We start from the raw sequence: 23,769 nt of genomic DNA on the forward strand, positions 1-23,769 counted from the left end.
GTTGACAAACATCGTATGCCACCTGACGCATGATAAATATAAATCAAGCCCAGACATCCCAGATGCCTTCTCTACTGCTATCTCTGGATGCAGAGAAAGCATTTAACAGGGTTCACTGTCCCTACCTAGCTAAAACCCTGAAAAAAATGTGGCTTTCATGTTGATATTTACTCTGCTATCATACTCCCAACCCATCAGCTCAAGTCTATATTTCGGGAATGCTCTCCAAACCTTTTAACAACTTTAATGGCACGAGACAGGGATGTCCTCTTTACCCTCTCCTTTTTTACCTGCTAATGGAACCCCTGGCTGAAACTATCAGAATAAATGAAAATTTCAGGTTTTACCATCGGCAGAGCACAAAAACGTATTCGCTGACGACATTATCCTAATGTTCACAAACCCGGCTGTTATCCGAATTTAGCGTCATATCTTACTATAAAGTTAATGCCTCAAAAGCCTCCATATTAGACCTAGGGATCCCCTCATCTCTTAAAACTACCGTTCAAGCTCAACATCTATATGTCTGGCCTCTGACTCCATTCCCTACCTGGGTATCAAGTTAACTAAACAAGTTTCTTCTCTGTATCAAGCAAATTACGCTCCCCTCCCTTCAGTCTCTCCCTAGAGATTTAGATGCCCTGGGAAAAACTATGTTATCCTGGTCAGGGAGATTAGCTTAACTTAAAATGCTTAAACCCCCCCAATTGCTATATCCCTTTAGGGTGCTCCCTACTACCATACTGCAGGGGCATAACTACAGGGGTTGCAATTGCAACCTGTGCGGCTTCCCTGCACACCTGGAAAAGAGGGGCGGCAGGGGCAGCATGTAAAGAAATCACTGTCTTCCTTTTTCCTCCTGTAGCTGCAGGAGGAAAATGGAGGAGATTGGATCCTCAGCATGCCACCCCTGTCGCTCCTTCTATCCAGTTCTGCTGTCTCTGGGCCCCTGTCTGCTCCCCTGATTCTCCCCCCCCCCCGCGCTGCCGGCTTCCTCCCTCCCCCTCTTCTACCGGCTGCTGCAGGGGATGTGTCACAAGGGAAGGGGTTGGTAAATATGTACCCAGCTCCTTCCTTTTCTGAATGGACAGAGTCATAGTCAGTGACATTGTAAAAAAAAAAAAATCATAAAAACTGAATTTTTGTAAAATTTTACCGTAAAATTCCTCTCTCTAAATCCTCCGGCAGTCGCCGCCCACTCATACAGTTTTCACCAATGGGTATTGACTTCCGCTCCGCAGGAGTAGCTAGGCATAAGACTTGTTAGAAACAAAAGCTTTTAGCATAGACACACCCATGGGGGCTGTCCCACTGGTCAATACCACCCTGCAGTCACCACCCTAACTCAGTTTGGTAGCATAGCAGTAAGTGTACAAGAAAAACCACAAACAAGGGGCGGGGAAGGCGACTGTCGGAGGACTCGGGGAAAGGAACTTTACGGTAAGATTTTACAAAAATTCAGTTTTCTCTTACGTCCTCCAACAGTCGCCACCCACTCATACAGTCTTCACCAATGGGATGTCCCAAAGCAGTGTAGACATGAGGGGTGGGAGACGCAACCGTATAAAAGGCAACGCAGTACCCACATCAGAGAAAGGAACCTTACATGCACAGTAAGAGAACCGTCTGGGCAACAGAAAAGGCTCAACAGGAGCAACTACCCAGGAAAGCAAATAACCCAGGGTATAAACAACCCCAACAGCCAGGGACCCATAAAAAAACAAGGGTCCCCTATGGCACTGCCGCACTGAGAACTTTGCGGCCAAAGGGGGCATCAGCTGATGCCAGAACATCAATCTTATAGAATTTGGAAAAAGTGTGCACCGATGACCAAGTCGCAGCCTTGCACACCTGGGTCACTGAAGCCTGATGCCAGTAGGCCCAGGACGTACTCACCGATCTGGTAGAGTGCGCCTTAACAGGGAAGGGCCGAACCCGTTCCTTTAAAGCATAGGCCTGTTCAATGGTCTGTCTGATCCATTTGGCAATGGTCGCCGCAGATGGAGCCATACCCTTCCGAGGTCCCTCAGGAAGGACAAAGAGGGAATCTGATTTCCGAAAGGATTCAGTGGACGACAGGTGAACCCTGATTGCCCTGACAACATCCAAGGAATGCAACGCAACCTCCTTAGGATGTTTAGGCTTCGCACAGAGCGAAGGCAAAACAATGTCCTCATTAAGATTAAAGTCAGACACCACCTTAGGGAGAAAAGACGAATTAGGTCGCAAGACCACCTTATCTTTATGGACCACCAGGTAAGGAGAGCGGCAAGACAACGCCGCCAACTCCGACACTCTGCGAGCCAAAGTGATCGCCATTAAAAAGACAACCTTCTTGGACAGCAGAGGCAACGATATCTCCCGGATGTTTTCAAAGGGAGAATGCTGCAACGCGGACAGAACCAAGTTCAAGTCACACGGAGGTAAAGGCTCCCTCCGGGGAGGGGCCAAATGTCGCACACCTTGAATGAAGGTGCGAATTAAGGAATGAGATGCCACAGGGCGTTGGAAAAGAACAGCCAGTGCAGAACCCTGGCCCTTGATCGTGGCAGGCGCTGGTCCACACCAGTCTAGAGGAAAGCCAACACTCTTGTCACCGAGTATGAGCAGGAGAAAACCCCCTGGACTCACACCAGGCAAAATAGGCTTTCCAGGTACGGTAATAAATTTTTCCAGACGAGGCTTTTCTAGCCTTGATTAGGGTCGGAATGACCTCTGGGGAGAGACCCCTGTCTCTCAGGACCTGGCTTTCAACAGCCAGGCCGTTAAAGCCAGCGACAGTAAAGCAGGATGGAAGATTGGTCCCTGAGACAGCAGATCTTCTCGCATCGGCAGCTGCCAAGGAGGCTCGACTGCTAGGTGAACGATGTCCGCGTACCCGGACCGGCGTGGCAAGTCCGGTGCCACCAGAATCACCAAGTTCGGTTCCGAGGTCAAACCTGCAAAGGAACCTGGATAACAACTGAATCGGAGGAAAGGCATACATCAGATGATACTGATGCCAAGGGACCACCAGAGCATCCGAAGCGTCCGCCAGAGGATCGCGCGTTCTTGCCACAAACCTTTCCACCTTGTGGTTTAGCCGAGATATGAACAGATCCACGTCCGGGGATCCCCACTTTGCACACAGCATTTGGAAGACCTCCGGGTGTAGGGACCATTCCCCCTGATCCAGGGTCTGGAGGCTCAGATAATCGGCCTGCCAATTCTCCACACCCGGAATGTGAACTGCCGAAAGCGCCGGGACATGATCCTCAGCCCAAGACAGAATGCCGGTTCACCTCTCGGGCCGCCCGAGCACTCTTGGTGCCCCCTTGGTGGTTTATGTAAGCCACCACGGTAGCATTGTCCGTCTGTACCCGTATGGGACGGCCACGAAGTCGATCCGACCACTGGAAGAGACACAGTTTGATCACTCTCAATTCCAATATGTTGATCGGAATGGAGGTTTCCTCCTCCGACCAAGTGCCCTGGGCAGACAGGTTGCTCAGTACTCCACCCCAGCCCGACAAGCTGGCATCCGTGGTAATCACTGTCCACAGTACCGGACGGAACGACTTTCCGTCCGACACAGCCGGGGACTGAAGCCACCACAGAAGATCCATTCTGGTCCGGCGACTCAACGAAACACTCAGATCCAAAGACTGAGGTAGTCTGTCCCACCTGGCCAGGATCTCCGCTTGGAGAGACCGTGTGTGAAACTGAGCAAAGGGTATCGCCTCGAAGGCTGACACCATCAACCCCAGGCACCGCATACAGGTCCTGAGTGACAAGGATTCGTTGTCCCCAAGGGACCTGATCTCGTTCTGAAGAGCTTGTCCTCCGGCAGGAACAACTTCGCTTGAGCAGAGTCCAGAACCATTCCCAGATAGGGAAGACGAACCGAAGGAGACAAAGTCGACTTCTGAACGTTGATGGTCCAACCAAACTCCTGGAGCGTCTGTACCGTAGTCGACAGATCGCACAACAACAGGCTCTGACTGGCACTCGATCTTAACAGGAGATCGTCCAGATATCCCAAGACCGCAATGCCCTGTGCCCTCAACAGGCCCAGAACAGGCGCCAGCACTTTAGTAAAGACTCTTGGAGCCGAAACAAGATCGAAAGGTAACGCTACAAACTGATAGTGGTCCTCCGCTATGGCGAACCGGAGGTACCGCTGATGACCCTCGAAAATGGGGATGTGCAGGTACGCATCCTTTAGGTCGATAGAGGCCATGAATTCCCCTGGACTCAGGGAGGCCACCACCGAGCGGATGGATTCCATGCGGAATTTTCAAACCCGCACAAAGCGGTTCAGAGCTTTTAAGTCCAGGATAGGACGCACCTTGCCCTCCTTTCTGGGCACAGTGAACAGATTCAAGTAAAACCCCCGAAACCTGTCCCGATGAGGCACCGGGACAATCACCCCCTGGACAAGGAGGTCCTGCACCGCTTGATGCAGGTCCTGCAGGCGCCCTGGGGTCAAATGAAGATTTGAGGGAAAGAATCTGTCCGCCAGCCGTGAAAGGAATTTGTCTTGTACCCTGATTGAATGATTTCCTGAACCCACCTGTCCGTGATTCGGAGCAGCCAAGGTTGGAGGAAACCGCGCAAACGTCCCTCCACCCCTGAGACGGGTGAGGGCGTCCCTTCAGGCAGAGACGGATTTTGCTTGCCCGTCCAGGGCTTTTTCTGGCCACCCTGGCCCTTGAAAGGTCCTTGTTTTGTGGCTTGAAGGCACGAAAGGACCCCTGATTGGGTCTAAAGGCGGGACCCCGCTTGCCGCGAAAGGGCTCGTTCTTCCACTTTTGGGGCAGCAGAGTGCTTTTGCCCCCAGTGACTCCTTTCACCAAGGTATCTAAAGCCTCGCCAAAAAGGCGAGACCCTGCATACGGAAAATCAGCCACCGTTTTCCGTGACGTCTGGTCAGCCGACCAACTCTTCAGCCAGATCAGTCGACAGTTAAGCACTGCGACACTAGACAGGCGTGCAGCCAAAGGGGCCTCATTCAAGGCTGCATCGCACAAATACATGACCCCTTGATGAATTTGGTCCACCATGTCCAGCGTAGCAGGTGGGGCAGAATCAGTCACAAGAGTGCGTCTAAGCACCTTAGTCCAATCCGCCACAGCCTGAGCCACCATCGAAAATAGGTTTGAGCATGGAATCCGCCACCATGTAGGCATGGTGGGCCAGAGACTCCAACCTCCTGTCCGTAGGATCCGGGAACACCGGGGCATCAACCAAAAGTAGCCTAGTTTAACACGGCCACCGTGTGATCCACTTGGGGAGCCACACACCAGCGTGAATCCGTAGAAGGCGCAAAGGGGTAAAGCAGTATAAACCAATTAGGCACTGTGAAAGGGCGTTTCAAACTGCGCCATTGTTCACTCACAGTGTGATGAAACTCAGCGGGGCAGGGAAAAACCTGCGCCAACTTGCGGGACCTATGTGTACCAAAAGATGACAGTGATGAGCGAGACCCTGAAAAGGGCACGCCAGCCACAGCAGCCACATCACCATCTGAATCAGAGGAGAAAGATATTTTATGCCTTTTTCTAGCATCCCGTTCAGCCATCAGCACCTCCATTTTTGACACTAAAGTCGCCACCACAGCGGCCAAATTAGGCATAACGGGGGGGTTCAGCAGAACTGGGGTCCCCCACCAAGGCTGGGGGGAATTTGCTGTCCTGAGATTCCATTGCAGAAATAGAATGAAGAAAAGTACTGGCCCTTTAAAAGTGATGCGGATTGCGCAGGCCACCGCTAAATACACTGTGTACACAGACCCCCCAAAAGGGGCAAAACTGAGCCAGAAAGGACAAAAGAGAAAAATATGGAAGAGACAGTCTGCAGAGCCCCACAGAGTGTTACCACACTGATCGCTGCTCCAGAGGAAAAGGAAGTGAGGTCACCAGAGGCTGAACTATATGCTGCAAGGCTAAGGGAAAATGGCTGCCCATAGAAAGTAATGGAAGGCTTCGGCAATATGGCCGCCGACATGTGCTTGGAACCATCGTTCTGCCACACACAAAATGGTGCCAAAACACTACATAGCAAGCTGTTAGCAAAGCCCACAGTGAAGCCAGACATGCTGCCCACACCCAAAATGGCGGACCGCACGGTTTTTAGCCGCAGCAGCCGCCGCACACACAGTCTGCACCTCCCAAACACCTAAGTGACACAGGAGAGGGGCCCCCAAAACCACACAGCGCCAGCAGTGCAATAAAAAAGACCCCCACAGGGATCGCATCAGGGAGCCTCACAAACGCACAGACATGAGGGGACACGCAGCAACACAGGACTGCCACCCCAGACACATGCCCCACAAAGAAAGTATTTACCTGTACCGGATGGCGTGGGGTGCCTCCATTAAACGGAAAGCCTCTGTCCTCAGATGACAGGGAATGCCGTCAGCCAAAAAATGTAGGACACTGCAGCACTGAACCGCAGATGTGTCCAGTGAGGTAGCCACCTCACAGGCTGCATCCCTGCTGCGAACAGAGATGGGTCGTTCATAGTGCCAGGGCGAGCCATAGCCGAACGCTCAATGGCGGGCTGGGGATCCATCTGACCCTCTGCCCTGGAGAGCCAGGGCGGCCAGTCCGATTCCCAGCTCCGCAAAATCCATCTTCATCCGAAAGATATTTTGTCAACTAAAGCTGACAAAATAAACAGCTAGTTAGGCAAAGAAAAAACTGACATTCTTGCAAATAAAAATCAAAAGAAAAGATTAGAAGGCTGAGACTGTAGCCCCAGCACAGGGAAACCCATCTACTCCTAACGCTAGGCAGAGACAAACTGAGTTGGGATGGTGACTGCAGGGGGGTATTGACCAGTGGGACAGCCCCCATGGGTGTGTCTATGCTAAAAGCTTTTGTTTCTAACAAGTCTTATGCCTAGCTACTCCTGCGGAGCAGAAGTCAATACCCGTTTGTGAAGACTGTATGAGTGGGTGGCGACTGTTGGAGGACGTAAGAGAAATAATACAATTAAAATACCAAAAAATAAAAACTACTGACACCAGTGGGTGAACTTCCAGGATCGCAAAGGTCACACTTGCGACTGGGCCCTGGCATTCCACCACCGTGGGGAGATCCAAGATGGCAGGAAGAGGGCCAACCGCAGAACTTGTTAAAGGGTCCCGCTACAGGACCGTAATAAAGGGCCCATGGCTGCTCAAAGGCATTACCCAACTGTCTGATTTATACATGCATGACCTTCTCAAACCCTTCACCAGGCTACAAGCTGAGTTTGCCTTACCCACACCAGAATTCGATAGATACTTGCAGATAACCCACTGTTTGCTACATAACACCCATGTACTCAAACCCACTCCCTAGAACAGCTTGGTAATAACTAAACAGCAAAAACAGCTGGAAAGGTATCACATGGTTTTATGACCTACTACAAGACAAAAAATCTTTCCAAAAGCTACCCTCTTTGATCAAATTAGAAACGGATCAAGGCCAAGCCTTTAATGAATCTCAATGCTTAATAGCATTATGAGCCACATTTAAAACTACTTGTTCCACCACCCTTTGGGAACTGTCCCATAAGAGAAGTTTGTGTTGGTACCCAACTCCAGCTCGATTGCATGCATGGGACCCCTCCACTCCATCTAAGTGCTGGAGGGACTGTGGGGGGAACGGGAAACCGCTTACATATTTTCTGGGGGTGCCCTAAAATAACTGCTTTTTGGTCTGCAATCTTCCAGCTACTCAGCAAGATTTTATGTGCATCTGTCTCCCTATTCCCTCAACCAGCTCTCTTAAACTTGGGCATAGAGAACTACCTGCATCACCTACGTAAAATACTTGTACATATTATACTTGCGGCTAGATTAGCCTTAATCAGACGATGGAAATCCCCTAACCCTCAATCTTTTAATGAAGTGACAACACTAACCCACACCCATGTCAGCTAAAAATGCATGCTTGCCTCCGCCGAAGGTAACTTTCTGAAGGCTGAGAAAGTCTGGTCCCATTGGTTTAAATGGTATAACCATAAAACGAAATCTTCGTCCTACTGCTCTGTTTTCTCTCACTGAGTTCGCCCCTTTCACTTCCGTGCTAATGGTTCAAGATTACACCAAGGTATAGAGTCTATAACACCACTCCCACTTTTCTTTAAATGGTTAACTGCATTGTCTCTTGTTGAAATTGTTTGTGTATTTTGTTATTTAATTTGCTGGTTTCATTCAAACAGTACGTAATGTTCCCATGTCTGTTTTTCTCTAATATTGAAACAAGAAATGCATGCTCAATTGGGTTGAGATCAGGTGATTGACTCGGCCATTGCAGAATATTTCACTTTTCATTCAAAAGCTCCTGGGTTGCTTTTGCAATGTGTTTTGAATCACCGTTCATCTGTACTGCGAAGAGCCGTCCAATCAACTTTGCTGCATTTGGCTGAATCTGGGCCAAATAAGACACACACAAAATAAGCATACTTCTTGTACACATTCAACAAGTTGTAGAAATCCGTACAAAACAAAAAAAAGCATGTCACAGCCTGGGATCAGAGGCAAACCATTCATAGAATAAAAAAGCCAGATTAGACTTTGCCAAAAAACAAAAAAAAACAACAGACCAGTTCTGGAAAAGCATTCTTTGAACGGAGGAAACTAAGATTAATCTGTTCCAGGATGACGGGAAGAAAAAAGTGTGGAGAAGGCTTGGAATAGCCCATGATCCAAAGCACACATCTGTAAAACATGGTGGAGGTAGTGTATGACATGGGCATACATGGCTTCCAGTGGCATTGGGTCATTGGTGTTTATTGATGATGTGACAGAAGACTGAAGCAGCTGTACCTCTCTAAACACTGCAGAATTGATCCAGCTGCTTCAGTCTTCTGTCACATCATCAATAAACTCCAATGATCCAATGCCACTGGAAGCCATGTATGCCATGTCATCACACTACCTCCACCATGTTTTACAGATGTTGTGTGCTTTGGATCATGGACTATTCCAAGCCTTCTCCACACTTTTTTCTTCCCGTCATATTGTAACAGATTAATCTTGGTTTCCTCCATTCAAAGAATGCTTTTTCAGAACTGGTCTTTTTTTTTTTTGACATTTTTTTTTGGCAAAGTCTAATCTGGCTTTTCTATTCTATGAATGGATTGCCCAGGCTGTGACATGCTTTGTTTTGTACTGAAGTATGCTTTTTTTTTTTGTGTGTGTCTTCTCAAACTTTTCTTGATTCAAAAAAAAAAAAAAAAAAATGGTTTACATCTTGTGGTGAACCCTCTGTATTTGCTCTTGTGAAGTCTTCTCTTGATTGTAAGCCGACAATGATACGCCTACCTCATGGAGAGGGTCCTTCACTTGTTGTAAATGTGTTTTTTTTTTCTTACCATAGAAAGGATCCTGCGATCATCCATCACTGTTGTCTTCCTTGGACGTCCAGGCTTTTTTATGTTCCAGAGCTCCCCAGTACCTTGTTCTTTGGCCACTCAATGTTGCTGCTATCTCTCTGATGGAATTGTTTAGCTTTTGAAGACTTACAATTGACTGTTTTACTTGCAGTTCCTTGGAACACATGATGTAGGATCACAGCAAAAAAATTCCAAATGCAAATACTACACTTATAATCAACTCCAGACCTTTTACCTGCCTAATTGATGGAAGAAATTACAAAGGAGTAGACCACACCATAAACAGCTTTTGATTCAATTGTACAAATACTTTTGGTCCCTTGAAAAAGGGGGGATAGCTATTAAGAGCCGTAATTCCTAAACCCTTTCTCTGATTTGGATGTACAGTACATACCCTGAGAGTGTACACTTTCAGCCCATAGCCATTAAATAACTATAGCTTGGATATGTTTTGACAAATAACTAAAAGAAACTAAAATTGTGCCTGTATCCAAATATATGTGAACCTAACTGTATAACAATGCGCAAACACATACTAATTTTAATATAGCTCCAAAAAGAAGAATTCATTTTCAAGTTAGTAATTTTTAAACAGACATTACAAGTGAATGAATTATACTTACATAGTCTTCAAATCCAAGACCAACAACAGAAAAATGACCAATGTGATAAGGACAAAAAGCTGCATGAGAAAGGAGAACAGTTATGTACTTAATTACTAGGTGAAACAGACACACAATGTACAACACAGGCACTTGCTCATTCCATGAGCTCATAAGGAGGCATAAAATATTTCATAAAGATTATGTAAGGAGACAATTTTTAGCAATGAATATATGTATGGTAATTATGATCACATTTAGGTTTCCCATAACATTTCTTTTATTGGGTCATATGAGAATAATAAAAGCGGTCGTTGCATTTGAGAATACTAATTCCCTGGCTGTATTAGGAACATTATGCCACACCCTTTTGCTTGAATAATTTGTTAGTCTAACAATCACAGACAGTCTGGCAATGTCCTCCCACTGATGCATTTTGCCCCCAACTGAGGGTTCAGCTCAGAGCAGGAAGAGATTAAAGGAAATTAGCATGTGTGAGAAATACCCCAAAGCAAACTTCTAAAGTAATGCAAAGTGAAAAAGGAATAAAAAAGGTATTCCCCATCACCTTAAATATAATAAGCATTATTCATAAAAATCATCTTTTTAAAAACACTTAACAAAATGCTTCATTTGTAGAACAATGAATGAACAATTTTTCCTTTAACAGGGCTCTTATCAGAGACTCTTAAATACAGGTGGCCTAATGCACTTCCCAAAACAATGAATAAAAAATGGATGGCAAAATGCCCCACTGGCATACTCTTTTGCTCCACAGCATCAATTTTTAAAGTGGTCATATTAAAAGGAAAAAGACTCAACATTGCATGATAAAGGAGGAGGAGGGAGGTTTGGGACTTTAAATGAAGCACAAGGCTATAAAGTGCCAAAAAAGGCAATGTATAACAACGTGTTTATTTGTACATATAAACATGTTGACTAGTTGCAAAATACAATGAATAAATAGTATTGTTCATTAATAACACATAGTACATGTATATACTCAGACATATCCCCACACCCCCGTTGTGTGGCTGGTGTTGTTTGGTGACCTAGACCTCCCTATCAAGATACATTGATGGATGATGATAGTAAAAACGAGTAATAGATCAGATGGTAGTAATGGCGTAGCATCGAAAATGCCTCTACGCGTTCCGTGTTTTCTTTCCACTCATCAGGAGCCGATGCAGGGTAAATATGCTTGTATCTGCAATGAAGTGCATATACAGTAGCTCACAAAAGTGAGTATGCCCCTCATTTGTTTGTAAATATATTATATCTTTTAATGTGACAACACTGAAGAAATGACACTTTCTTACAATGTGTACAGCTTGTATAACAGTGTAAATGTTCCCTCAAAATAACAGACAATCATCAATGTCTAAACCGCTGGCAACAAAAGTGAGTACACCCCTAAGTGACAATGTCAAAATTGGGCCCAATTAGCCATTTTCCCTCCCCAGTGACATTTGACTCGTTAGTGTTACAATGTCTCAGGTGTGAATGGAGAGCAGGTGTGTTAAATTTGGTGTTAAATTATCTCACTCTCTCATACTGGACACTGGAACTTCAACATGTCACCTCATGGCAAAGAACTCTGAGGATCTGAAAAAAAAAAAAATAATTTGTTGCTCTACATAAAGATGGCCTAGGCTATAAGAAAATTGTCAAGACCCTGAACCTGAGCTGCTGCACAGTGGCCAAGACCATTCAGTGGTTTAACAGGACAGGTTCCACTCAGAAAAGAACTCGCCATGGTCGATCAAAGAAGCTGAGTGCACATGCTCAGCATCATATTCAGAGGTTTTCTTTGGGAAATAGACAAATTAGTGCTGCCAGCATTGCTACAGAAGTTAAAGGGGTGGGGGGGGGGGGGGTCAGCCTGTCAGTGCTCAGACCATACGCTGCAAACTGCATTAAATTGGTCTGCATGGCTGTCGTCCCAGAAGGAAGCCCCTTCTAAAGATGATGCACAAGAAAGCATGCAAACAATTTGCTGAAGACAAGCAGACTAAGGACATGGATTACTGGAACCATGTCCTGTAGTCTGACGAGACCAAGATAAACTTGTTTAGTTTAGATGGTGTCAAGCGTGTGTGGCGACAACCAGGTGAGGAGTACAAAGACAAGTGTGTCTTGCCTACAGTCAAGCATAGTGGTGGGAGTGTAATGGTCTGGGGCTGCATGAGTGCTGCTGGCACTGGGGAGCTACAGTTCATTGAGGGAACCATGAATGCCAACATGTACTATGACATACTGAAGCAGAGCATGATCCTCCTCCCTTCAGGGACTGGGCCGCAGGGCAGTATTCCAACATAATGACCCCAAACACACCTCCAAGACGACCACTGCCTTGCTAAAGAAGCTGAGGTTAAAGGTGATGGACTTGCCAAGCATGCCTCCAGACGTAAACTCTGTTGAGCATCTGTGGGGCATCCTCAAACAGAAGGTGGAGGAGTGCAAGGTCTCTTTCACCTACATCCCCCAACTTCGTGATGTGGTCATAGAGGAGAGGAAGAGGACCCCAGTGACAACCTGTGAAGCTCTGGTGAACTCCATACCCAAGAAGGTTAAGGCAGTGCTGGAAAATAATTGTGGCCACACAAAATATTTACACTTTGGGCCCAATTTGGACATTTTGACTTAGAGGTGTACTCACTTTTGTTGACAGTGGTTTATACATTAATGGCTGTGTGTTTAGTTATTTTGAGGGGACAGCAAATTTACACTGTCATGCAAGCTATACACTCACTACTTTACATTGTAGAAAAAAAGTGTAATTTCTTCAGTGTTGTCACATGAAAAAGTATAATAAAATATTTACAAAATGTGAGGATGTACTCACTTTTGTGAGATACTGTATATGTAGTCTATTAAATACACCCTCCCCATCCCCCCCCAGTTCATTAAGTTTGCAGGACCCTTGACCCACATTTAATGGAGGTACTGTGTTGGTTCGTTTGTACACATAGTTGCATTTCTACCTATGTACCGCATTGTATTGTCATATTGCACTGCAAAACTTTAATACATTTTCATTATAAAAAAAAGAAATACAAAAAAAAAAAAAGGAGAAAGAAGAGAAAAGGGGGAGAGACACCCCCTCCCCCCGGTTATTCACAGGTCAGCTAAAAGTTTCCAAATGAGGTGCTGGAAGCTGAAGACCTGGTGGGGGACTCATCTCCGGGAACTAGGACTGCGCATCTTCACTTACCTCACGATTCTATGTGATGCGATTATTAGGGTCGCGATTCGATACTGCGATGCATCACAATGCATCACGATTACTGCCCAATGCCCATGTCCAGCCCACTGGTTTTCAAAACTTTATAAAAAAAACAAACAATCAAGCAGTCACAAATTAAAGAATCCTTTTTATTTTCATTTGCTTAAAAAGGACACTTCCCTGGGCCCTGTCATGGCCTGCAAGCCCTGCATACTTTAGTGCACTTGCACTGCAAACATATAGGAAGGTCTGAAAATGAAAAATGGATAGCAGAGACAGACAAAACTAGTATTTTACTAGAACAGTAAAATTAGTAAAAAAAAAAAACTATAGTAGTGCAGTTTACTGCTTCATAAAAGAAAATATTAATATAAAGGTCTTTTGGATAAAGTTTTGCCTATAGTTGTACTTTAAAGCCAAGATAGAAGCCAGCCAGCCAGCCAAGCTAATATTCTTGTGAAAATGGTCATCATAAATTCCCACAAAACATTATATATCAATCCTTTTATGTGAATATATGCATTGCAATAAATTCCAGGTGTGCCATAACATGTCCTCTACAAAACAGAGAACAGTGAACCTGGCAATAGTGCACTGCTGCATAACTTCCATGTTCACTGTGATGTTTGTTTCCCTCTGCAACTGCCAGTCAACTCAAGTGAGTTGATGGCTGCTAGAGGGGAGTTATAAATATAAGCTTTAAGCTTATCAATTCACTTATGTCACTTACTTTACAGAAAACGTTACCTGTCCTGCAGACAGTCTCTGTCTCTACCACGATTAAACCCAACTGAAGCCAAGCCAAGCCACCATTAGAGGAAGGAAAACCCTTGACAGAGTAAATCATCAACTGAAGCTTAAACCTTGAGTAAATCTTCATGGGATCACAAAAAAACACACAACATGATTGTCTGCATCAGAATCATGAGAAGAAAGGTTTGGCATTGGCACTGGTACAACTCAAGGCATATGGGTTAGGTCAGGTTTGTGTGTATTTGTGATCCAGTAAAGATTTAATCAAGGTTTTACGCTTCAATGTATGATTGATTTAATCTTTCAAGGATTGTCCTTTCCTGTACCGTGGCTGGCTTGCCTTTAGTTGTCTAGATACACTTTTACCTTTAGTATTTGTTTGGTTGAGGGAACCCCCTACACTTGCTATTGCTACAGAGTACAACAGACACCAGACAGACGTGTGTTGCAATAAATTCCAGGTGTGTGCCATAACCTGTCCTCTACAAAACAGAGCATTTCCTGACTAGTAGCAAACATCAAAGGTGAACCTGGCAATAGTGCACTGCTGCATAACTTCCATGTTCACCGTGATGTTTGTTTCCCCCTGCAACTGCCAGTCAACTCAAGTGAGTTGATGGCTGCTAGAGGGGAGTTATATAAATATAAGCTTAAGCTTAAATATCAATTCACTTATGTGCATGGACCATTTTTGAAAACAAGCCATTCTCCATCTCTCCAGTGCCAGAAAAGCTGTAAAAAATATAAAATGTTCCAGGTTCACTGTGATTGTGTTTGCCCCTGCCATTGCCAGTCAACTAAACACAGTGTGTGTGTGTGTGTCGTGACTCGTGACAGTCAAAAGCAACTATGTGTGTGTGTGTTGAGTTAATGCTAGAGCTGCGTTACAAGCTCTTGAGTTGTCACGACAGTCAGTCACGTTACAGAAAGAAAACTTTACCTGCACTGCACTGAGCAGCACTCTACCACGTCGACTACATCTGTAACTGAAGCCAAGCTAGCCAACAAGCCACCATTAGAGGAAGGAAAATCCTTGAGAGAATAAATTGTCAACTGAAGAAGCTTAAACCTTGAGGAAATCCTATGGGGTCACATTCACAAACTCACAAATATAGTATATTACACAAGAATCCACAATTGGTGTATTTATTTGTGATCCAATAAGATAAGATTTACTCTAGGTTAAGCTTCAAATGTACAAGTTATTTCTCTCAATGATTTTCCTACCTATAATGCTGGCAACGTGGCTGGCTTGGTGTCAGTTGTCTAGAAGAAAATACACTTTGAATATTATTTATTTGGTTGAGAGTTAAATTAACCCCTGCCTACTTGCCTAGACACTTTTAGTGTGAAGCAACAGATTATGGATTGGCAATGGACACATTGGACAGGACAATCTTCAAAAACAAACCATCAGTGCTATAAAGTGATAAAACAACACTGGTGTGACTGGCAGACGGAATTAGTAATTACCAATTCATTAAAAACATGAATTAGTAATTATTGCAGTGCTTAGCATTTGGGAACATGTAGGTTTTTCTGTAAGAACACTAGCTGATCCACATGCTCGGGTTTCAGACTGCTTCTTTTCGCTGTTATAACATCTCCTGCAGTCGAGAAAATCCGCTCTGCAGATACACTTGTACCTGGGATACACAAGTATTGCTTTGACAGCTGAGAGAGGAGGGGAAATATGACCTCATGTTCACGCCACCATTTCAAAGGGTCCTCAGTGAGAGGCAGAGGTGGGGCTTTACAATATTTTTCCATTTCGTCTTCTGCCTTGGCATAGGGGGTCTTAGATTCTATTGCACCATCAGTGAAAGACTGCCCCAGCAAAGTCATGAGCAGCAATGTTGTGGCCTTTTTTTTGGGGGAGGAGAATGGCTGTCCTCAATGGGTGTTTCTTCTTCCACAGTTGCTTTTTCCCTAGGCACTTCATCCACATGTGTCCTTCTATTAGATGTAATCTGTGTTTGAACAAAAGATAATAGTATAGGAAGAGCTGAACTGACTAAGAGTGTGATTCATTGATGAGGTGTGGGAAACCGCACGGTAATCCATACCATACAGTTCCACTTCCCACACCGCATCAGTGAATCAGGGCTTGTTATTACACAACACAATGTAGCTGAGCTTCTAGCTGTCTGGGAGGAAACATGATGAAATTCTAATTGCCTCCAAAGATGCAGCCTCCTCAGTCACTCCTCTGTATATCTCCAATCTCTCCTCCTCTGTGAGAATAAAAGGCAATCCTTTAAAGCGAGGATCCAGTGCAGAGGCTGTATGAAGGATCTTCTTCTCTGCCTCACTGCTGTACCTCTTCAGGAGACCTGTTTTGATGGCATTCTTGATCTCATGGGTCATGGGTGTGTCTCCCATGTTGTCTGTCATGCTCTGGAGCAGTTGTGCATTTAGAGGGGCAATGAGAGATACTGTTGCATCCTTCATTGGCTTTAATGCACTTACAGCGTCCTCTGCATTTGACAAATCTGTTTCATTGAGAGTGCAGAGATCAGACTCTCCTTTTCTGACTTCTGGAGACAGCAAGGTGGCACAAACTGCAGGTTGTTGTTCTAAGAACCTCTCGACCATGTCATATGCGCTGTTCCATCTTGTTGGCACATCAGTTATTAGCTTATGATTCTTCAGGCCCAGACATTTCTGTTTCTCTTTTAGACAGTGGCTTGCTCTAGTGCTGCAATGAAAGAATGTGGATATTCGTCGCACTCCGGCGAGAAGCCTGGAGAGCGTGGCCCCTTTCAGTGCCCGCTGACATGCAAGATTGAGTGTATGGGCAAAACATTTAACATGAGGAAATTTACCAACTTGAGCTGCAACTATCATGTTCGCCGCGTTGTCGGTCACGAGCACTACAGATTTATCAGACAGCTGCCATTCTTCCACGACATGAGACAGTAGCTCTGCCAGATGAGCACCTGTGTGAGACTCAAATGGCTCTCGTTTGCAACACGTGACAAGACCTGCCAGTCCTTAGTACCGTAATGTGCTGTTATTGTAACATAGGACTCCGTTGTGATTGAAGTCCATGAATCACACGTTATTGCGACTCGACTGGCTTGGTTCATTGACGCAAGTACCTGAGCTTTGGTGTCGTGGTAGAGTGCAGGTATAACGTTTTCTGTAAAGTGACTGCGTGACGGGATCTTACAATGTGGCTCTAGCGTCTTCAAAAGGTAGCAAAACCCGGCGTTGTCCACAACTGAGTAAGGCTGTGGGTCCTTGGCGATGAAAGCTGCCACAGCTTTGGTTAGTTTCTTCCCTTTTTCAGAGTTGGCGGATAAGTTGACAGTATGGCATCAATTCTTGGCTGATCTGGGTCTAGCAGTCTTTCTTTGGCAGTGGTGGCGACAGGTGTTACTAACTCAGAGAGAAAACAGCGAACATGGTTTCTCAAGTTCGTAGTATTCCCTAGGTATTTAATTTTTGTGTGACAGGCTTTACACACGGCGTGTGTCTTGTCCAACTCACGCTTCCCTGTGTGTTCGTAAAATTCGAAATGTGCCCAGATGTTTGCTCTTAAAACGCTAGGTGCATTTTTTTATCTATCGATCTTTTTCTCCTTCTGCCATTACCATACTACCACGTATGTGAAGGAGACAGATGACCTAAGTTGCCAAACTCTGTCAGTGTTTAAAAAAAAAATAAAAAATAGCACTTGTAAACTAAGCCGCAACAAGCAAGCAACATCTTTCATAAAATATGAATGTGCGTGTCTGTCTGTCGGTCCCTCTTATGCATGCACTGAGCCAGAGCCACTGAGACCCCCCCCCCCCCTTACCCCACAGCTGAGCTGCCTGTGACAGTGACACTGAAAGAGACCCCCCTCCCCCCACAGCTGAGCTGACAGCCTGACACACTGACAGAGACCTGGAAGTCCCACACCTTCCCCAATCCCCCACAGCACTGACAAACACTGAGTCCCCCCCTTGCCCAGACCCCCACAGCTGACACTGACAAAGACCCCCCACTGACACTCAAAGACCCCCCCCCCCCTGGCTGCCAGCCTGCCACCGCAGAACAGTACCCCCGGGCCACGACCGACCGTCCCCTGTCCCAGGACAGGTTCCACTCAGAACAGGCCTCACCATGGTCGAACCAAAGAAGTTGAGTGCACGTGCTCAGCGTCATATCCAGAGGTTGTCTTTGGGAAATAGACAAATGAGTGCTGGCAGCATTGCTGCAGAGGTTGAAGGGGTGGGGGGGGGGGTCAGCCTGTCAGTGCTCAGACCATACGCCACATACTGCATCAAAGTGGTCTGCATGGCTGTCGTTCCAGACTAAAGCCTCTTCTAAAACTGATGCACAAGAAAGCCCGCAGTTTGCTGAAGACAAGCAGACTAATGACATGGATTACTGGAACCATGTCCTGTGGTCTAATGAGACCAGGGAAAACTTATTTGGTTCAGATGGTGTCAAGCGTGTGTGTGGCAGCAACCAGGTGAGGAGTACAAAGACATATGTGTCTTGCCTATAGTCCAGCATGGTGGTGGGAGTGTCATGGTCTGGGGCTGCATGAGTGCATGAATGCATGTCATCATGGAGGAGTGGAAGAGGACTCCAATGGCAACCTGTGACGCTCTGGTGAACTCCACGCCCAAGTAGATAAAGGCAGTGCTGGAAAATAATGGTGGCCACACAAACTTTTGACACTTTGGGCCCAATTTGGACATTTTCACTTAGGGTGTATTACATTTTGTTGCCAGTGGTTTAGACAATAATGGCTGTGTGTTGAGTTATTTTGAGGGGACAGCAAATTTACTATGTTATACAAGCTGTACATGCACTACATTGTAGCAAAGTGTAATTTTTTCAGTGTTGTCACATGAAAAGATATAATAAAATATTTACAAAAATGTGAGGAGTGCACTCACTTTTCTGAGATACTATATACACACACATGCACTATATTACCAAAAGTATTAGGACACCTGTCTTTACATGCGCATGAAGTTTAATGGCATCCCAGTCTTAGTCCATAGGGTTCATAATTGAGTTGATTCACCCTTTGCAGATATTATATATACATATATATATACACACACACACAGGGCTTGACATATTTGCTTGAAATCTAGTAGCCAGTTTTTTTTTCACACATGCCGAATAGACAGCTTCTTTCAGACTGGCTGCAATACACACGGGCCGAATGGCGGCCAGTTTTTAATCAACTGGCTGATGTTGCCCAGCATTTGGCCTGTGTGTACTTGGCTTGATGGTGTGATGGGCAGTGGCTCACTAGGGTAGGACAGTGCAGCAAGTTTGAGGCGATAAGAGATCCAATCCAGTAACTCATGCCACCTTAGGCCCCTTTCACACATGCACCTCTGCAAAGCGGAATTCGCTTGCTCAATGGGTACTTCTCTGCTAATCATGGCTGAGCAGGTGAATGACAGGTCCTGTCCGCTCCGCTATGCAGAGCGAACATGGACACAGACTCGCTCTCCTCTATGGGGCAGTCAGATGGAAATGATTTGATCCATCAGACGGATGGAAAGTAGGACCATCATCTCTCTGTTTTTGGCCGACAGGATCAGGTGGCTGGGGTTGTTAGCGGACATCCGCCACTCCATAGAGGAGAATGGACGGTCCGATCAGGTCCGCCTGAAAAACTGACAGGTGGACCTGATCAGACAGCCCGTGTGAAAGGGACCTTAGGCTGTGTGGCATGACAGGGAGAAAATAAAAAAAATATTGGGGGGAAAAAAAACAGTTTTCATCTCAGCGCCACCAGTGACTGCTTGTTGCAGCCCCGGCCGCCACAAGAGGGTGCCAGTTCCCCGATGGAAGTGTCTCCCTACAGCAGGCCGCAAAGCTGCGGCCCCAATAACCGGTTGGCGCGGCATCTTAGTTTGCGCACCCGCAGGCCACAGTGTAGCCCAGGCTCCAGGCCACTAAGTCTAGTCGCCAATGCGCATGGCGACGTGGCGCCTGGGGTTTGTTGAGCCCTGTGTATGTATAATACATATATACACACACACTATATTAACAAAAGTATTAGGGCGCCTGCCTTTTACATGCACATGAAACTTAATGGCATTCCAGTCTTAGTCCATAGGGTTTAATTGGAGTAGGCCCACACCCTTTGCAGCTATAACCGCTTCAACTCTTCTGGGAAGGCTGTTCACAAGGTTTAGGAGAGTGTTTATGGCAATGTTTAACCATTCTTCCAGAAGCGCATTTGTGAGGTCAGGCACTGATATTGGATGAGAAGGCCAGGCTCGCAGTATGCGCTCTAATTCATCCCAAAGGTGTTCAATCGGGTTGAGGTCAGGACTCTGTGCAGGCCAGTCAAATTTCTCTACCCCAAACTTGCTCATCCATGTCCTTATGGACCTTGCTTTGTGCACTGGTGCGCAGTCATGTTGGAACAGGAAGGGGCCTGTTTGAAGACTGTGTAGAAGAATGGGCCAAAATCACACCTTCGCAATGAATGCGACCAGTTTCTTCATACAGGAGGCATCTTGAAGCTGTCATTACCAACTAAGTATTAAATACTTTTCAGTTAGCATGTTTAATACGTTTTCCCTGTGTCATTCCATTGTTTTACACATAACCTTATTTCTTAACTTGTTTTGGTTTCTTTGTGCATATGTATGGATTGCATGGGTTGTTCCCAACATGTGGTGAAAATGTCATGTCAATAGCACCTTTAGAAATAAATTTACCTAGAAAACTGTGTTCAATATTTTACCTGCTGTTCTATACGGTATATACTGTATATGATGCAGTATTTCCAGATAGGGGGAAGCATGACATCCCGGATGTGCTGTGATTCGGTAGAGCACAAATCGATCATCAGATCCAGGACAATGATTTTTGGCCTCGACCTGTGTCAATGTTTAGTAAACATAGGAACAGTATCTGACCAAATCTTCTCTCTCTGAGCACCTAGTTAAAGCTTTCACCGTCCTGCCACTGTCAATAATACAGTGTATAAATGTATTTATTTTTTTTCACTCATAACTGTATTAGTGTCACTAGCAACTTCAGACAGCATTAGAGTCAATTAGTGTCCCTCCCAGATAGCGTAAGATTACCTGCCACACCTTTACCATCCACATTTAAACCCTTGATTTGCCAGCAACACTATCACAGTCACTTTAAAACAGCCAGTACTAGTATAGGGTCTGCTGCACTATCAGAACAGAACTACACTAGTGTCCCCAATAGTATCCTCAAAAATGCAGTGTTAGCAGAATCAGCGCCATTCCCTGCCAGCACTTGTGTTTACACCCCCCCCCCCCCCCCCAACAAATGAAGTGTCAGTAGATCACTGTCATCTAATACATTGTACACAAAAAAACAGCATTAGCAGAATCAGGCCTGATCTCTGCTAGCACGTGCAGGTATATTTGTAGTGGTTCAAGCACTCCCTGAAAGAGAGGAGCTCTTTTTACTGTGAGTCGCACTAGGTACCTTTAAATCTAGTGGCCAAAATGTCCAAAGAAAAGTACACTAGTGAAGAGGCCTACAGAATTCTGGTTATGACAGATGACTGGGAAGGGGAGCCCTCACTGTCAGAAATAGGCGCAGAATACGAACCAGTAGAAAGCAGAGGCACCCTATATGTAGCAGAGTGCCACCACTAGCGCTACACTACTTTTTGGTGATCAAGCACCCGAAGCCTAGCACATCATGGCCTTTTACACACAAGCAGTGCAGTATTTCATGGTGAGGTAGCGAGTCCCAGAAGTGCAGTACAAGCTGGTGAGATGGTTAGCACTAGTCGTGTGCCGCAGCCACCAATATTTCTAACAAAGGCACATAGTGCCCATAGCGTCCTTCCAGAGGTGCTTGCAAATTCCGTTTGGCAGCCAACAGATTCAGCAGCACCCGTTATTTTCGCATTCACATCTCAACCCAGATACACATCTCAAACCATACATGATCTAGGCATAAGCAAGAGAAATATGGTTATAATATAAACTGTCATATAAGCCCACACAATCCATCTTGATAAATCGTCACAGTTGGACAACTGATCCTATATAAAAAGACACGTATGTGAATAATCTGGTAGTAAAGTGACCACTGGGTTTTCCCTATCTTATTCCAAAAGAAATTAATGGGATGGGGATTGTCTAAAGCTTTTCAAATGGGATGTAAAAGTGAAACAAATATATGCAAAAAATTAAGGTTAGAAAATATAAAAATAATATTTATGTTCTATAATGTAAAAACTAGATACAAATAATATTATTCATAATAATGTGTAACATCCCACTCGAAGAATAACCCCCTAGGTAACCTGGTCTGTAGTCTAAATACCTAAAAAACGTCTCTCTTGCAGAGAAGACGAAAAGCATCCACACCTCTGCAGGAGACCCTTAGTCGTTCTATAACTTGTACTTGAACCAGAGAAAGGTCACCCCCATGTAGTTGATTGAAATGACGAGCAACATAAGTGTACTTGCATCCTCTAAAAATAAAAGCAATATAAATAAGAATTGACACTACAAAACAAATAGAAAGAAGCATAGATCAGAAAACCTGGAATACCAACAACCTTCTATGACATTGGCTGTACCCTTTAGTTTAGAATTTAAACAGATAAAAAAAATGTTCTTAAGCATTTACCCATTTTAAATAATGATGATATCTGTGCTAAAGTTCGGGAAAAGGGAGTCAATGTAGTAGCCAAACGGGCTAAGACACTGGGAAACTTTTTGTCTCGCAGATTCTTTGCAACCAATAGGACTATATCAGTCACTCACTTGGCTGCATGTCAAAGGCAACTTTAGGTGCGGCACTAGAGACAACTTATGCTGTCCTCACATCTTGCAAGGTAATCATTTTTGTTCCTAAGTTTGTGATAGAACATATGACATTGATGGATTTTTTAATTGCAATACAATTTTTTTGCTTTCGCTCATTACTTGCAAGATGTGTTTGGGTCAGTACGTTGGTAAAAACTCGTAAGCTCAAAGAGGTTTCGCAAACACTTAAGTGACATCGGAGGATGCAAGTCCACTAATGTTGCTTGTCATTTCAATCAAGTACATGGGGGTGACCTTTCTCTGGTTCAAATACAAGTTATAGAATGAGTAAGGGTCTCCTGCAGAGGTGGGGATGCTTTTCGTCTTCTCTGCAAATTAATTAAATATATATGGATATTTGTATGGATTTTTTTTGTTGCAGCTCCTCTCTCCCTTCCTTCAGCTCCCACAGGCTAAACAGAGCAGTGGGAGCCACTGGTTCCTGTTGCTGTCAGTCAAATCCTGTGAGGAGGGAGCGGAGGGTGTGGCTGAGCCCAACATGTACCCCTATAGCACACGGCTTGCTACACGAGCACATGCCGGATAGGACACCACTGACGATTGACTCCAGAAATTGAGGTAAGGGGCCACAGCACAGAGCAGGTAAGTATAATATCTCATTTTAATTTAACCACTTGAGAACCAGGCTTTTTTTCTGACATATCTATATATATATATATTTTTTTTTTTTTCCTTTTTATTAGAGGCCCTAGGCAATAAAATGTTGGGTTTTACAATCTTTTTTGTCATATGGTGTAAGCTAAACCTTTTTGTGACAGCAATGGGCAGTGACCGATACTCCTTATAGAGAGATCTGGGGTCTATTAGACCCCCAGGTGTCTCCTCTGCTCTTAAAAGCATTTGATTACACATTACACAAAGATCAGTGGGATCAGATACTTTCCAAATGAAAAAATTGTGCTGTTTATTTTAGGGCAACAGGAAATTACAAAAATGTTTGTCGCTTCCAGGTTCCCTATACCATAGAGCTCATCGGAGAGCTTCCGGTCCTTGAGTTCTGTGGTAAGCCGATGGTACCGCT

The 23,769-nt window shown here is 45.1% G+C and overlaps 1 protein-coding gene and 1 pseudogene across 4 annotated transcripts in view; both read right to left on the reverse strand.

Annotated features, from left to right (window-relative positions):
* MARCHF6 (membrane associated ring-CH-type finger 6) overlaps nt 1–23,769 on the reverse strand; it is a 1,229,180-nt gene that overhangs the window by 630,560 nt on the left and 574,851 nt on the right. For all 3 annotated transcript variants that reach the window (XM_082259541.1, XM_082259540.1, XM_082259539.1), the window contains exon 11: nt 9,990–10,048. In XM_082259541.1, the coding sequence (XP_082115667.1) occupies nt 9,990–10,048 (59 nt within the window). The remainder of the gene's footprint in view (nt 1–9,989; nt 10,049–23,769) is intronic.
* On the reverse strand, nt 15,460–16,314 carry LOC309557139 (E3 SUMO-protein ligase ZBED1-like; annotated as a pseudogene). Its single transcript has 2 exons — nt 16,126–16,314; nt 15,460–15,917 (listed from the first exon to the last, which is right to left on the reverse strand). The product of its transcript is annotated as an E3 SUMO-protein ligase ZBED1-like (transcript).

The sequence above is a fragment of the Pelophylax lessonae genome (genome assembly GCF_965119305.1).
Source record: "Pelophylax lessonae genome assembly, chromosome: 5".
NCBI classification, from domain to species: domain Eukaryota; kingdom Metazoa; phylum Chordata; class Amphibia; order Anura; family Ranidae; genus Pelophylax; species Pelophylax lessonae.